General features: G+C 49.2%; 1 protein-coding gene across 1 annotated transcript in view; it reads left to right on the top strand.

The window, feature by feature from the left end:
- LOC136441551 (superkiller complex protein 2-like) overlaps positions 1–15,386 on the top strand; it is a 30,479-nt gene extending 15,093 nt beyond the window's left edge. Inside the window, exons 18-30 of the mRNA XM_066437898.1 lie at positions 605–697; positions 1,446–1,583; positions 2,023–2,190; positions 3,105–3,212; positions 3,785–3,889; positions 4,237–4,511; positions 5,072–5,282; positions 7,472–7,582; positions 11,117–11,293; positions 11,938–11,979; positions 12,634–12,774; positions 13,996–14,035; positions 14,740–15,386. Coding sequence (XP_066293995.1) covers positions 605–697; positions 1,446–1,583; positions 2,023–2,190; positions 3,105–3,212; positions 3,785–3,889; positions 4,237–4,511; positions 5,072–5,282; positions 7,472–7,582; positions 11,117–11,293; positions 11,938–11,979; positions 12,634–12,774; positions 13,996–14,035; positions 14,740–14,900 — 1,770 coding nt within the window. The 3' untranslated portion in view covers positions 14,901–15,386. The remainder of the gene's footprint in view (positions 1–604; positions 698–1,445; positions 1,584–2,022; positions 2,191–3,104; positions 3,213–3,784; positions 3,890–4,236; positions 4,512–5,071; positions 5,283–7,471; positions 7,583–11,116; positions 11,294–11,937; positions 11,980–12,633; positions 12,775–13,995; positions 14,036–14,739) is intronic.
- The last annotated feature ends 1,106 nt before the right edge of the window (positions 15,387–16,492 follow it).

Consider the following 16,492-nt stretch of genomic DNA (forward strand, 5'->3'; position numbering starts at 1 on the left):
CTGTTTCTCTCATTCACTCACTCATTCGTTCTGTAACTCCCTCACTCACTCATTCACTCGTTTATTCAGTAGCTCCCTCCCTCATTCATTCACTTATTAACCGTGTAACTCCCTCACCCATTCATTCACTAGTTAATTAATGTAACTCCCTTCCTCATTTACTCATACTCATTAGTACTGTTTCTCTCTCATTCACTCCTTCATTCTGTAACCTCCCTCCCTCATTCACCCATTCATTCAGTTCTCTCTCTCTCTCTCTATCCAATTTAACGTCTTTTGTTCCCCATCATCTGGGGGTTAGACGTGCTTGCACATGGATGGGGAAGCCCCAGAACTCCTCATCAAGTGCAAGTCCTTTTTTGTAGCAAGAGTTTTTACGGCTGGATGCCCTTCCTAACGCCAACCCAAACCCTACTGCTGGGCTTAGGACATGGGAAATGTGTGTTAAGTGCCTTTCCCAAAGGCACAACGTCTGGGTGCATGTCCGGACATGTCTGGGTACTCCACTGGGGATTGAACCTGGGTCTTATTGGTTCATAGCCAGATGCTCTGCCACTGTGCTACACAGACGCCACAGTTATTGTTGTTATTTGCTGTTTTTCAGTTCCTGTTTGCGACGGAGACGTTCGCCATGGGAGTGAACATGCCGGCCCGGACGGTTCTGTTCGACTCCATCAGGAAACACGACGGCACGCAGGTCAGTCTACGGATCAATAACTGATAAATCTATCAATAAACCAATCAATCAATCAATTAATAGTGGAGATCATTTTTATCAGCAAAATTATGTTTCTGTTTGACTCTATCTGAAAACACGAAGGCAGGACGGTCAGTCTACTGATCAATAACCAATTTGTCTATCAACAAACCAGTAAAATCAATCAATCACAGGATCAATCATCAATTTGTTTTTATTAGCAAGTATATGGTTCTCTTTGACTCCAAGTTTGTTTTCTCATCAATAAGATATCCATTAACAAAGCAACCAACAGCTGGCATGACTGCACTGGGGTACAGGATACCACTGGTTCTGACTGGTACAGACCAGTTCTGACTGGTAAAGACCAGTTCTGATTGGTACAGACCAGTTCTGACTGGTACAGACCAGTTCTGTCTTGTATAGACTGGTTTTGACTATTACTGACTGGTTCGGACTGGTTCTTTCTGAATGGTACAGACCAGTTCTGACTGGTGCAGACAGGTTCTGACTAGTAAAGACTAGTTCTGACTGGTGCAGACAGGTCTGACTAGTACAGACTAGTTCTGACTGGTGCAGACTGTTTCTGACTGGTACAGACCGGTTTTGACTGGTACAGACAGGTTCTGACTGGTACAGACCGGTTTTGACTGGTGCAGACCGGTTCTGACTGGCACAGACCGGTTCTGACTGGTGCAGACTAGTTCTGACTGGCACAGACTGTAATCTGGTGCATCTGTCCCCACAGATGCGAGACCTGCTGCCTGGTGAGTATATCCAGATGGCTGGCCGTGCGGGCCGGCGAGGACTGGACACGACCGGTACTGTGATCATCCTGTGCAAGGGGGACGTCCCGGAGATGGCAGACCTGCACAAGATGATGCTGGTCAGTCCTGCGCTGTTTTCCTCTGTACCTGTGCCTCCTAGCTAGGATTCTTGCTTGTTTGTTTACTTGCTGGTGGGTGCTGAGCTGGATGAAAGTTGAGCTGTAATTTGCAACAAAGAAAAAAGTGGATTTACCCAAATTTTTGACTGACAAACTCGTCTTTGTCAATGAATGAGCGATTCAATGCTTCCGTGCTGTTAATCAGATAGGACACGTGACTCGGTGAGCAGCCGATCATAAGTTGCAGAAAGTCTCTGGTGCCTCCTCCCAACTTGTTTGTTTACTTGTTTGTTTGTTCCCAGGGTAAGCCGACGCAGCTGGAGTCCCGTTTCCGCCTGACGTACACCATGATCCTAAATTGGCTGCGAGCGGAGAGATTGTTTGTTTGCTTGTATGTTTACTTGTTTGTTTACTTGTTTGTTTACTTGTTTGTTCCCAGGGTAAGCCGACGCAGCTGGAGTCCCGTTTCCGCCTGACGTACACCATGATCCTGAACCTGCTGAGGGTGGAGGAGCTGCGGGTTGAAGACATGATGAAGAGGAGCTTCTCCGAGTTCCACACCAGGAAGGACACACAGGTGCACCAGACCGAGGTCAAGAACGTACAGGTGAGACCTTGGGAAAGTGGTGTGCAGTGCTGCACAGGCCTGGCATTGATGGCAGACGGATTCAGCACTTTGGGCATTGATGCCATATCAGTCCAGATCCCTGGATAATTTGGCATCAATGCTGCCTTAATGTGATGACCATTAATCATCGTTTATCATTTTGGCTCCTAAGACTGTAGCAAAGTCTGATCTCCTTCCCCTGACAAGAGCCAGTCACACCAAATTAACCCCCTGCCCTCAGTCTCCAGTCTTAGCACACAGATGACTTCTCCCTCAATCTAAAGGTGGAGGAGAACTAATTACCGTGACAGGAAATGGCATCAATGCAGCACAGTCTACAACAATTGGAGATGCCTTCCTAAAGATTAAGCGTGACCACTAGATAATTGCCGTGGCAGAAAACGACATCAATGTGGTACTGCTTCAACTAATTGGCTCAAGGCTTTGCTGGGTTGACAGTTTAGGGAGGAAAACTTGGACAGCCATAATTGGTGTAAAATCACCGTGCCAGTCGGCATCAATGCAGCCTTGAAGCAGCATGAAAACTTTAAGTATCAGTGCGGCAGTGAGCAGGAGTTTCGCTAGTGGGAATAAGACCAGTGAATGAGGCGGTGAATGAGGCAGACTGCTATACATGTTTTTTTTTCTTTCTTTCTTTTGACATGCATGCAAATCCATATGACTGGCTAATAAATGTGTGCACTTCACTTGTTCTTTGTTTATTTGTATGTTTATTTTGAAATACAGGAGAAACTAAAAACAGTTTAGAAGCCAGATTGCTACATGTTTTGTTCTTTCTTTTGACACATATGAAACTCTGTAGGACTTTAAGCAGCCTGTGTGGCTAATAAATGTGTGAAAGTCACTTGTTGCTTGCTTTTTTTACTGTACTGTATGTTTATTTTAAATTCCAGGAGAAACTGAAAACAGTGAAGGAGCCCGACTGCTACATGTGTGGGCTCGACCTTGAAACCTACTACGTGACCTGCAAGGAACTCTGGGAACTCAGAAGGCAACTGCAGGTCAGGGGTCAAATGTGAAAAAATCTGAAATCTTAAGTCTCTTATCAATAGCCACCAGGGTTTAAGTCATAATGATTGTGGTTATTGCATATCAGTTGACATCCTTTAGAAAGTCAGTAATAAGTTGTGCCTTTAATCTTAGACTAAAGTTCTTTTTATGTATAAGATGTTCCTGCACCAATGTAGGTACAGTACTGTAATTCTTAATTTATTAACTGTAACTTAATTTTAGCTGATTTAATGGTCACTAGTCAACAGCTAAAATTTCATTATTGCTAATATTTGATCACTAATATTTGAGACAGTAATGTTTATTCCCACCGTTAAAATTAAGTGCCGTGACCTACTCCATTTTCTCCCAACCGCTATATTTTCCTGCCGCTATATTAAAGTGATTTACAGTATATGCAGAAGCCTTGTTCCCAGCTATTCTTGTTTTTTTTTCAAACATGCTGATATTCAACTTCAAAATCTGTGAAAGATTGCAAATTCTTTTTTGAACTTTCAGCTTAGAATATGATTGTTTTTTACAGTTTTAAAAATTGTGCCGGTGACTTTTGTGTACTCTACAGAGACAGATTCTGACATCACCACACGGACTGAAGGTCATGTCGGCGGGAAGGGTCGTAACCGTTAGCAACCACAGACACAACAACGCCCTGGGAGTGGTGCTACAGGTATAAACACGTTTTTATAACTTTTCTTTGAATAGCAAAGTTCTTTTATTCACAACCAAGTATTCTACACGAGCCAACGTTTCGATGACCATCTGTCATCTTCATCAGGGCAATACTGACTGGTTCACTGCGCACTGAGGCCAGGTGTTACTGCTTACAATGCTAACCAAGCTTCAGTGTGCTGTGAACCAGTCAGTATTGCCCTGATGAAGATGACAGACAGTCATTGAAACGTTGGCTCATGTAAAATACTTGATCATGAACTTAAAATATGCATGTGATTGATTGACCATGTGTTTTGGTTCTCCTCTTAGTTGTTTATTTATTTGTTTGTTTCCGTCTCCCAGGTAACGTCAGGCAGTGGTAACGAGAAGCTCTTCACCACCCTGATCCTGTGTGACGCCCCGGTGGCAGACAGTGCGCCCCCCTCCCCCCCTCAACCAGCTGCTAACGTCACCCCAGTCCTGCCGAACACCGCCCTGTTCCTACCGGACGGACCGGGCGGCCACATCATCGAACCGCTCCGCCCCGAGGACATCACCATGGCGACGACCTCCGCCCTGAAGGTCAACGCGGACAGGATTGTGGACGACGTCAGAAAAAGGCAGCAGCCCAGGTTCAGGTGAGGGGGAGGGGGGCTGTTTGTCAGTGGAATCCATGGAGTAAAGACTAATATCATGTGCAGTATTCACAGTTTCAATGGGATTCATCGATGAGTGCAGACACTTTTAATTTGATTTCCTTTAATTGACTGTCCAACAACTGCATAAGTTTTGTTCTTTCTATATTTAACTTAATTGCATTTAATGTGGACAGACCCCAGGAAGAACAGTGTAAAATTTGTGAAAATCAAACACTATGATGGAGATCTGAATAAAACAAACAAACAAAAACATGAAGATCTGTTGCAGTACCGTAAAAAGCCGCAAGAGGGCCCAAAACCTGATGATTTTTGACAGGTTAGGACCTAACAACATACCATTATCTAACAATCCAGTGAAAGGTGAAGCAGTCATCCTCAATTGAGGTGAAGCATGATGCTTTTTCAAGTAGCTAGTGGTACCGGTAGGGCAATGCGGCTTCGCCACGGCTCGCGTTTTTGGCCAAGCGCACCGGGTCACCCCTACTCTTCTCGATAAGTGTGTTGGGTTCTTTTACAAACACCCAGTTGTTTGTTCCCAGGAACGACCCACCCGGCCAGTCTGTTACCGTAGCGACCCAGGAGCTGCTGAGACTGACGGAGACCCACCCGGGTGGGTTGACCCCGCTCGACCCGGTGAAGGACCTGGGTGTGCGGGACGTGGACTCCGTGGAGCTGCTCCGGAGAAAACAGTTCCTGCTGGAGTCCCTGGAGAAGTTCTCCTGCATCCACTGCACCAAGTTCAGGGAGCACGTGAGTCTGGCGTGGGTTACTGTTTGGGTGGGTAGGTGGGTGTGTTCTATGTGTGTGAGTGGGTGTGATCCTGCTGGAGTCCCTGGAGAAGTTCTCCTGCATCCACTGCACCAAATTCAGGGAGCACGTGAGTCTGGCGTGGGTTTCTGTGTGGGTGTCTGTGTGGTTAGGTGGGTGTGTTCTATGTGTGTGGGTGGGTGTGATCCTCCTGGAGTCCCCGGAGAAATTCTCCTGCATCCACTGCACCAAATTCAGGGAGCACGTGAGTCTGGCGTGGGTTACTGCGTGGGTGTCCGTGTGGGTAGGTGGGTGTGTTCTATGTGTGTGGGTGGGTGTGATCCTCCTGGAGTCCCTGGAGAAGTTCTCCTGCATCCACTGCACCAAATTCAGGGAGCACGTGAGTCTGGCGTGGGTTTCTGGGTGGGTAGGTGGGTGTGTTATATGTGTGTGGGTGGGTGTGATCCTCCTGGAGTCCCCGGAGAAATTCTCCTGCATCCACTGCACCAAATTCAGGGAGCACGTGAGTCTGGCGTGGGTTACTGCGTGGGTGTCCGTGTGGGTAGGTGGGTGTGTTCTATGTGTGTGGGTGGGTGTGATCCTCCTGGAGTCCCTGGAGAAGTTCTCCTGCATCCACTGCACCAAATTCAGGGAGCACGTGAGTCTGGCGTGGGTTTCTGGGTGGGTAGGTGGGTGTGTTATATGTGTGTGGGTGGGTGTGTTCCTGCTGGAGTCCCTGGAGAAGTTCTCCTGCATCCACTGCACCAAATTCAGGGAGCACGTGAGTCTGGCGTGGGTTTCTGGGTGGGTAGGTGGGTGTGTTATATGTGTGTGGGTGGGTGTGTTCCTGCTGGAGTCCCTGGAGAAGTTCTCCTGCATCCACTGCACCAAATTCAGGGAGCACGTGAGTCTGGCGTGGGTTACTGTGTGGGTGTCTGTATGGGTAGGTGGGTGTGTTCTATGTGTGTGGGTGGGTGTGATCCTCCTGGAGTCCCTGGAGAAGTTCTCCTGCATCCACTACACCAAGTTCAGGGAGCATGTGAGTCTGGCGTGGGTTACTGTGTGGGTGTCTGGGTGGGTAGGTGGGTGTGTTCTATGTGTGTGGGTGGGTGTGATCCTCCTGGAGTCCCCGGAGAAGTGGAAAAGTTCTCCTGCATCCACTGCACTAAGTTCAGGGAACACGTGAGTCTGGCGTGGGTTACTGTGTGGGTGTCTGTGTGGGTAGGTGGGTGTGTTCTATGTGTGTGGGTGGGTGTGATCCTCCTGGAGTCCCCGGAGAAGTGGAAAAGTTCTCCTGCATCCACTGCACCAAGTTCAGGGAGCATGTGAGTCTGGCGTGGGTTTCTGTGTGGGTGTCTGGGTGGGTAGGTGGGTGTGTTATAATCATATGTGTGTGGGTGTCTGGATGGGTGGGACATATGTGTTGCATGCCTTGGGCAAGTGTGAGTCAAGCTGTGGAAAGGGTGGGTGAGTTACAAGGGAGGCTGGGTGCTTGTGTGGGTTTCTGGTTGTGAAAAGGGTGAGTGTGCTGTGTGGGTGAGTGGGTATGTGGTAGGGTGTGTTCCTGTTTGAGTCAAGGAATTTCGTTTTCCTTCATCCACTGTACCAAGCTTGGGGGGGTAGGAGGAAGTGTTACTATAGGCCTGGGATTAAAGCACTAGTCTAGGGAGGGCAAAGAGAGGTTCCCTCTGTGCTTGCCTGTTCAGAACTGCTCTAGATCTCAGACGTCTATCCCCTTTATTGATGACTGATCGGTTACAGATGTCTGGTGTCTCTGTCATAGGACTCTCTCTCTCTCTCCAATTTTACGTCTTTTCATGGGGGTTAGACGTGCTTGCATATGGACAGTGAGCCCCAGAACTCCTCAGCAAGTGCAAGTTTTTTTTGTAGCAAGAGTTTTTACGGCTGGATGCCCTTCCTAACGCCAACCCAAACCCTACTGCTGGGCTTAGGGCATGGGAAATGTGTGTTAAGTGCCTTTCCCAAGGGCACAACGTCTGGGTGCATGTCCGGACATGTCTGGGTACTCCACTGGGGATTGAACCTGGGTCTCATTGGTTCATAGCCGGATGCTCTGCCACTATACCACACAGGACCACCAGTGGATATCTTCCACCTCTCACCCTCTAGATGTGATCTCAACAGAAGTTCTCCTCCATCCCTTCTCAATGTTTGCTCCTTTTTCTCTGCAGTTTGAGGAGCTGAGGGAGAACAGAGAGCTGAAGGACAGACTAAACCACCTGTGCTACCTGCTGTCGGACAATAGCCTGGCATTGTTACCTGAGTACGAACAAAGAGTACAGGTGAGACACCTTAATTACTTACCAGGGATCTCCCTAAAGAATGGTACAGTGGCGCTCCTGTTCTAATCCCAGATCCATCCTGTTGATTTCCAAAGTTAGGGCATTTTTTCCAATTTTTACCCAGCAAAGCCTGTAATTTTGCTCAAAACTAGAAATTTCAGGTGTAAAGCTGAAGTAGCAGAAAATAACTGCCATTATGTCTGAAAAAGGCAAAAGGCAACATCCGCTCTCCTTTTGAAAGTTGTGCGCCCCCTCCAGATCTACCACCTCACGACACGTATCCTGTGCCCGGCACCCTCCCCCCATCCTGCTATATATTTCTGGGGAGATCCCTGCTTACCTTTCCTACAAGTATGCTACAGGTGTACTTACCTGTGCCCACCTTTTTCTGGGTTACCAAGGAGGTGACCAGGTACGGTGCATTTAAAGGGTTATGTTGCGTGCGAGATCAGTAACTCAACTGTTCTCACCTGCTGTGTCTCACCTGTTGTGTCTCACCTGTGCAGGTGCTGAAGCGGCTGCGTTACCTGGACGCGGCAGGTACAGTGCAGTTGAAGGGGCACGTTGCGTGTGAGATCAGTAACTCACCTGTTGTGTCTCACCTGTTGTGTCTCACCTGTTGTCTCACCTGTTGTGTCTCACCTGTTGTGCCTCACCTGTTGTGTCTCACCTGTGCAGGTGCTGAAGCGGCTGCCTTACCTGGACGCGGCAGGTACGGTGCAGCTGAAGGGGCGCGTGGCGTGCGAGATCAGTAACTCACCTGTGCTCACCTGTTGTGTCTCACCTGTTGTGTCTCACCTGTTGTGTCTCACCTGTTGTCTCACCTGTTGTCTCACCTGTTGTCTCACCTGTTGTGCCTCACCTGTTGTGTCTCACCTGTACAGGTGCTGAAGCGGCTGCGTTACCTGGACGCGGCAGGTACGGTGCAGCTGAAGGGGCGCGTGGCGTGCGAGATCAGTAACTCACCTGTTGTCTCACCTGTACAGGTGCTGAAGTGGCTGCGTTACCTGGATGCTGCAGGTACGGTGCAGCTGAAGGGGCGCGTGGCGTGTGGCGTGTGAGATCAGTAACTCACCTGTTGTCTCACCTGTTGTGTCCCACCTGTACAGGTGCTGAAGCGGCTGCGTTACCTAGACGCGGCAGGTACGGTGCAGCTGAAGGGGCGCGTGGCGTGCAAGATCAGTAACTCACCTGTTCTCACCTGTTGTCTCACCTGTTGTGTCTCACCTGTTGTGTCCCACCTGTTGCAGGTGCTGAAGCGGCTGCGTTACCTGGACGCGGCAGGTACGGTGCAGCTGAAGGGGCGCGTGGCGTGCAAGATCAGTAACTCACCTGTTCTCACCTGTTGTCTCACCTGTTGTGTCTCACCTGTTCTCACCTGTGCAGGTGCTGAAGCGGCTGCCTTACCTTGACGCGGCAGGTACGGTGCAGCTGAAGGGGCGCGTGGCGTGCGAGATCAGTAACTCATCTGTTCTCACCTGTTGTGTCTCACCTGTTGTGCCTCACCTGTTGTGTCTCACCTGTTGTGTCTCACTTGTTGTGTCTCACCTGTTGTGTCTCACCTGTTGTGTCTCACCTGTGCAGGTGCTGAAGCGGCTGCGTTACCTGGACGCGGCAGGTACGGTGCAGCTGAAGGGGCGCGTGGCGTGCGAGATCAGTAACTCACCTTGACTCACCTGTTGTGTCTCACCTGTTGTCTCACCTGCTGTGTCTCACCTGTGCAGGTGCTGAAGCGGCTGCGTTACCTGGACGCGGCAGGTACGGTGCAGCTGAAGGGGCGCGTGGCGTGCGAGATCAGTAACTCATCTGTCCTCACCTGTTGTCTCACCTGTTGTATCTCACCTGTTGTGTCTCACCTGTGCAGGTGCTGAAGCGGCTGCGTTACCTGGACGCGGCAGGTACGGTGCAGCTGAAGGGGCGCGTGGCGTGCGAGATCAGTAACTCATCTGTCCTCACCTGTTGTCTCACCTGTTGTATCTCACCTGTTGTGTCCCACCTGTGCAGGTGCTGAAGCGGCTGCGTTACCTGGACGCGACAGGTACGGTGCAGCTGAAGGGGCGCGTGGCGTGTGAGATCAGTAACTCACCTGTTGTGTCTCACCTGTTGTGACTCACCTGTTGTGTCCCACCTGTGCAGGTGCTGAAGCGGCTGCGTTACCTGGACGCGGCAGGTACGGTGCAGCTGAAGGGGCGCGTGGCGTGCGAGATCAGTAACTCACCTGTTGTGTCTCACCTGTTGTGTCTCACCTGTAGTGTCTCACCTGTTGTGTCTCACCTGTACAGGTGCTGAAGCGGCTGCGTTACCTGGACGCGGCAGGTACGGTGCAGCTGAAGGGGCGCGTGGCGTGCGAGATCAGTAACTCACCTGCTGTGTCTCACCTGTTGTGTCTCACCTGTTGTCTCACCTGTTGTGTTCTCACCTGTGCAGGTGCTGAAGCGGCTGCGTTACCTGGACGCGGCAGGTACGGTGCAGCTGAAGGGGCGCGTGGCGTGCGAGATCAGTAACTCACCTGTTCTCACCTGTTGTCTCACCTGTTGTGTTTTCACCTGTTGTGTCTCAACAGTTGTGTCTCACCTGTTGTGTCTCACTTGTTGTGTCTCACCTGTTGTGTCTCACCTGTTGTGTCTCACTTGTTGTGTCTCACTTGTTGTGTCTCACCTGTTGTGTCTCACCTGTTGTTTCACCTGTTGTGTCCCACCTGTACAGGTGTTGAAGCGGCTGCGTTACCTGGACGCGGCAGGTACGGTGCAGTTGAAGGGGCGCGTGGCATGCGAGATCAGTAACTCACCTGTTGTCTCACCTGTTGTGTCTCACCTGTTGTGTCTCACCTGTTGTCTCACCTGTTGTGTCTCACCTGTTGTCTCACCTGTTGTGTCTCACCTGTTGTGTCTCACCTGTTGTCTCACCTGTTGTGTCTCACCTGTGCAGGTGCTGAAGCGGCTGCGTTACCTGGACGCGGCATGTATGGTGCAGCTGAAGGGGCGCATGGCGTGTGAGATCAGTAACTCACCTTGACTCACCCGTTGTGTCTCACCTGTGCAGGTGCTGAAGCGGCTGCGTTACCTGGACGCGGCAGGTACGGTGCAGCTGAAGGGGCATGTGGTGTGCAAGATCAGTAACTCACCTGTTGTCTCACCTGTTGTGTCTCACCTGTTGTGTCTCACCTGTTGTCTCACCTGTTGTGTCTCACCTGTTGTTTCTCACCTGTTGTATCTCACCTGTTGTATCTCACCTGTTGTCTCACCTGTTGTGTCTCACCTGTGCAGGTGCTGAAGCGGCTGCGTTACCTGGACGCGGCAGGTACCGTGCAGCTGAAGGGGCGGGTTGCGTGTGAGATCAGTAACTCACCTGTTGTGTCTCACCTGTTCTCACCTGTTGTGTCTCACCTGTTCTCACCTGTACAGGTGCTGAAGCGGCTGCGTTACCTGGACGCGGCAGGTACGGTGCAGCTGAAGGGGCGCGTGGCGTGCGAGATCAGTAACTCACCTGTTGTGTCTCACCTGTTGTCTCACCTGTTGTGTCTCACCTGTGCAGGTGCTGAAGCGGCTGCGTTACCTGGACGCGGCAGGTACGGTGCAGCTGAAGGGGCGCGTGGCGTGCGAGATCAGTAACCACGAGCTGCTGATAACGGAGCTGGTGTTCGAGAACGTTCTGACGGACCTCCAGCCGCAGGAGATCGCTGCGCTGCTGTCCTGCATCGTCTTCCAGGAGGTCCGTCTGCTTGTTTGTTTGTTTGTTTTATTCTAATCGAATGACAGACTTACATGTGCAGGGAATGGCTTGTAGCTCCCTGAATTATGTGCAGTTTGTTTTGAGGCCACACCAATTCAATTTCTTGGTTAAAGGAAAAAAAAAAAATTTGAAAAAAAAATCATGAAAACGGCCCAGCCTTCTGTTTTCATGAATTTTTTTTTTCTGAAATTTTTTCTAAAAAATTTTTTTGAAAATAAAAGTCTGTTAACCAAGAAATTAAATTGGTGTGGCCTAATGGGTTATTGAAAATATCAAGCTATAGACAACAAATTATTTACATTACTACATGTAGTATTCAAATTGAAAAAGACAGCCGGAGATTGCATGCCCAGTAAACCTCATGGTGCAGCAAGCCAGGTTTGTACTGAAGAGTACAAGCCGCATACTCGACAGATTTATTTCATCCACTCACACTTGGAATGACCCCTACTCTTTTCGATAAGTGTGGCAGGTTCTACCTTGCAGTTGAGAGTTCAAGTCCCAACCGTTGTCGTGATTTTGTTGTAACAACTCTACCCACTTCTTCCACAATGTATGGTTTCCTTGTCAGTGTTAGAAATGAAATTGTTTTTAACGTCTTTTGTCCTCTCTCCACCCCACAGAGAAGATGTGTGGAGCCCACTCTGACAGAAACACTGCAAAAGGTAGGATTAACATGACACGTATTACATTGCCGATCTCCGAAGTCAAGTGGTTTGTCTATCCATGCTATTTGTTCAGCGATTTGTGAAATTTTTCACTCAACAGTCTAAGCCTCTAGTGGGGTGTGATTCCACAACTTTCTGTGGCAAAAGAAGTTGAGTTGGAGAACAGTTTGATGCATCATGATGTGATGTTTAGTAAGATTTGATTTAGAATGATAGAGATAATTAAAATCACGAGGCGTTAATGTGAATTTTCCTCCCCAGGGCAAGTATGCTGTAATTGCCGTGGCGACGAATCTTACTGATTGTAGTTACAAAGCTAGCATAATGGCTATCACATCAAAATATATACCGCAGACCTTCTACTGTTCAAAAATCACCATGACAATTTGGCTCCCAGATTTTGCTGACATTTCCTCTGGCCCATGGACTAACATGATGCTCGGTAACATAGACTTGTTACTGTAAATGCAGAAATGTTTGCGGTGGTTTTGTGTTCACGGTTTTTGCCCACCTACATGTATGATTGTAGCGCTACTATTGTTTCAAACGCGAACATAAAACCACCACGAACACTCCATTTCCAGGAGTCTCTACCGCGATGTAAAAACCATGCATTTACCAGGTCTGAACTTTCCTCATTCCCGTCCCCAGGGTAAGGATGCGATGGTTGCCATGGCGAGGCGTCTAGCGGAGCTGCAGCGGGAGTGCGGCGTGAACGTGCAGGTCGAGGACTGCGTGGAGGAGCTCAAGTTCGGCCTGGTGGAGGCCGTGTTCCAGTGGGCCCAGGGCATGGTGGGTAATGTAAGGCATGGTGGGTAATGTTGGGCCTGGTGGAGGCCGTGTTCCAGTGGGCCCAGGGCATGGTGGGTAATGTAAGGCATGGTGGGTAATGTAGGGCATGGTGGGTAATGTAGGGCATGGTGGAGGCCGTGTTCCAGTGGGCCCAGGGCATGGTGGGTAATGTAGGGCATGGTGGGTAATGTAGGGCCTGGTGGAGGCCGTGTTCCAGTGGGCCCAGGGCATGGTGGGTAACGCACGGCATGGTGGGTAATGTAGGGCCTGGTGGAGGCCGTGTTCCAGTGGGCCCAGGGCATGGTGGGTAATGTAGGGCATGGTGGGTAATGTAGGGCCTGGTGGAGGCCGTGTTCCAGTGGGCCCAGGGCATGGTGGGTAATGTAGGGCATGGTGGGTAATGTAGGGCCTGGTGGAGGCCGTGTTCCAGTGGGCCCAGGGCATGGTGGGTAATGTAGGGCATGGTGGGTAATGTAGGGCCTGGTGGAGGCCGTGTTCCAGTGGGCCCAGGGCATGGTGGGTAATGTAGGGCATGGTGGGTAATGTAGGGCCTGGTGGAGGCCGTGTTCCAGTGGGCCCAGGGCATGGTGGGTAATGTAGGGCATGGTGGGTAATGTAGGGCCTGGTGGAGGCCGTGTTCCAGTGGGCCCAGGGCATGGTGGGTAACGCACGGCATGGTGGGTAATGTAGGGCCTGGTGGAGGCCGTGTTCCAGTGGGCCCAGGGCATGGTGGGTAATGTAGGGCATGGTGGGTAATGTAGGGCCTGGTGGAGGCCGTGTTCCAGTGGGCCCAGGGCATGGTGGGTAACGCACGGCATGGTGGGTAATGTAGGGCATGGTGGGTAATGTAGGGCCTGGTGGAGGCCGTGTTCCAGTGGGCCCAGGGCATGGTGGGTAATGTAAGGCATGGTGGGTAATGTAGGGCCTGGTGGAGGCCATGTTCCAGTGGGCCCAGGGCATGGTGGGTAATGTAAGGTATCGTGGGTAATGCTGGGCATGGTTGGTAACCCAGAGCATTGTGGGTATCCTGTGGCATTGTGGGTAATTTGGGGTGGCTGGTGGGCCCCGATGTGCATCCCTTACTCCACACCTACAGTTCCCTTTGTCCAGTGATAGGGCTGGGTGCACAGGCACAATTTGGCTGATTCGTTACATGTTTCTTTTGGTCTTTCGATAAATCTGTGTCAGAATGATGATTTTGTGTGTTTTTTTTTCATGCAGCCGTTTTCCAAGATCACAGAGCTGACAGACGTGCAGGAAGGTCAGTTTTATTAAAATTCTCTTCTTTTGGTGATGGGAGGGTGGTGGGGGCATAGCTGAAGCTTCTTTCTTATGTAGGTGTAAAGCAAAGTGCATGTCCAGGTTTATTGTTACACAGCTTTTACCTAGATCCATTTACTGCATGTTTGGTGTTCATTCAAGTGCAGGAATCTACAGTTTTGTGATAGACTCTTCAAAACTCCAGAGCGCATTCAGCTTGGAAGGGATGTATTGATGTCGGTAACAGTGTTTCAGCCAGACTGATGGTAGAAGGCATGAGCTTGCTAGGGGGGGTCAGGGGGCATGTCCACAGAAAATGTTGACATTTCGAACCCTCTCAAACACCAGTTTCTTTGCATATATAAAAATATTTATAAACAAAGATATTCAGGGGAAAAAAACATGTAGGGGGCGCCAGAAGCCTATGCGGCTATCGAAACTAGACAATAGGATTTTTTTTAAATTGTACATAATCGAAACTAAGCAAAATTTACAAAAGAACAGTTGAAACTATACCATAAATCCTAATGAAACAAATGAAAGTGAAATATTACAAAATGAATTCTGTAATATTGTCGGTGCAATAGCGTTGTTTCCACAGGCTTTTTTTTGTTTTACTTTCAGTTCAAGTGTGCATGCTATGTTTCTGTATGCGTGAACTTGCGACCGCGTTTTGACGTCGGTACGCTATCGTTGTTTCCGTAGGCGTGATCGTACGGTGTATCCAGCGGTTGGACGAGACGTGTCGGGACGTTCGCAGCGCCGCCCGCATCATCGGAGACCCGAACCTGTACGCCAAGATGGAGCTGGCCTCCGAGAAGATCAAGCGAGACATCGTGTTTGCCGCCAGTCTCTATACGCAGTAGTGTAACAGTGGGGATCAACCTCCACTAACTGACCAATCTAACTGGTGCAGACCTTTTAGCCTAGTGGTTAGCGTGTTGAATTCCCAAGCCGTGCGGATTGGGATCAGCGTGAGTTCGAATCTCGGGAGCGGGGTACTCTCCCCTTTGGGTTTTTACAGTGGCACACTAGTTCTGTCCAGTGGCTCCAAGCTACGTCAGACCGGAGTCACCGGACTGTACAAAGGTTTGATCAGCTCACATTAGAAGATGTGAGACACTGATAGTGTTCCACGCCAGTCTGTACACGCAGTGGCACTTGTGTGAAACCAGTAAACCTCCAGTTTTGTACAGTTTGTACCAGCTACAAATGTGCGTCAGACTGGGACTGTTAGGTTTGATCCACTCACACAGAAGATCAAGAGAGACAATAATCGTGTTTGCCGCCAGTCTGTATACCTGTTAACCACCTCTAGGCTTGATACCGCTCAGGGCTCGAAATAGTGGGTGCATGTGTAATCTCCAAGCAGATCCACGCCGGGCGCGAAAATCGTAGTATGCTAGCCAGAGATGGTCCAGTCAGCCAGAGAGGGTTCATCAGCCCGGACCCTCTCTGGCTGACTGGACCTTCTCTGGCTAGCATACTACGATTTTCGCGCCCGGCGTGGATCTGCTTGGAGATTAGTGCATGTGCACCTGTGTGCACCCAAAATTGGAGCTGTGCACCTAATTTTTGACTCTGGGTGCACCAGTGCACCTAGATATTTTTGTAGGCAATAGGCCTTAAAAAAATAAAGGTACACTAGTTTACAGAATATTCTTGAAATGGAAGTATCAGAAAAAGTAATATAATTTGTAACAGTTGTACTTTATTTGATGTATTACTTGTTTTAAATTTTGAAGTTAGCTATAGAATTACAAATTGAAGTTCTTAAGATCATTAAACTTTGTAATTATGTTTTGCTGGTATTCAACTTTATTTTGTGGTGCACCCAAAATTCTTTCTGTGCACCTAATTATCTTGGTTGGGTGCACCAGTGCACCTATTTCCAAAAATGAATTTCGAGCCCTGCCGCTGTATTGTACAGTGGGTAAAAGCTATGTTAGACCAGACAGCAAGGCTTGATCAGCACCATAAGATGTGAGACATTGCTCATGTTCCACGCCAGTCTGTATATACGCTGTAGGACTTGTGTAAAACCTGTAAACCACCTCTAGGTGTGTACAGTAAATAAAAGCTGCATAAGACCGGACTGTAAGGTTTGATCCACTCACACCAGATGAAGAGAGACATTGTGTTCACTGCTAGTTTGTTTGTTTGAACCTTTGTTTATTCATGATAAGCTCAAATCGGCACGCAGGCCACTTTTCATTGAGGTCATGAGGGAAGAGGTAAGGGTCAGATACAATATAACAGAGATACACAGTCATTTGAGTCTCTACATGCAGGACTTCAAGGATTTAATTTTGTTTTATTCAAATTGAAATGACGCAATACTATTGGCCAGTTTTGCATGATGTATACAAAGTGACTAATAAACTTGTGGACGTACCGATTGATAAGTATCTAATGCCAGCTCAGAAGATGACTAGAAATAGTCATGCTTTTAAGTACC

The sequence above is a fragment of the Branchiostoma lanceolatum genome, chromosome 9, assembly GCF_035083965.1.
Source record: "Branchiostoma lanceolatum isolate klBraLanc5 chromosome 9, klBraLanc5.hap2, whole genome shotgun sequence".
NCBI classification, from domain to species: Eukaryota; Metazoa; Chordata; class Leptocardii; order Amphioxiformes; family Branchiostomatidae; genus Branchiostoma; species Branchiostoma lanceolatum.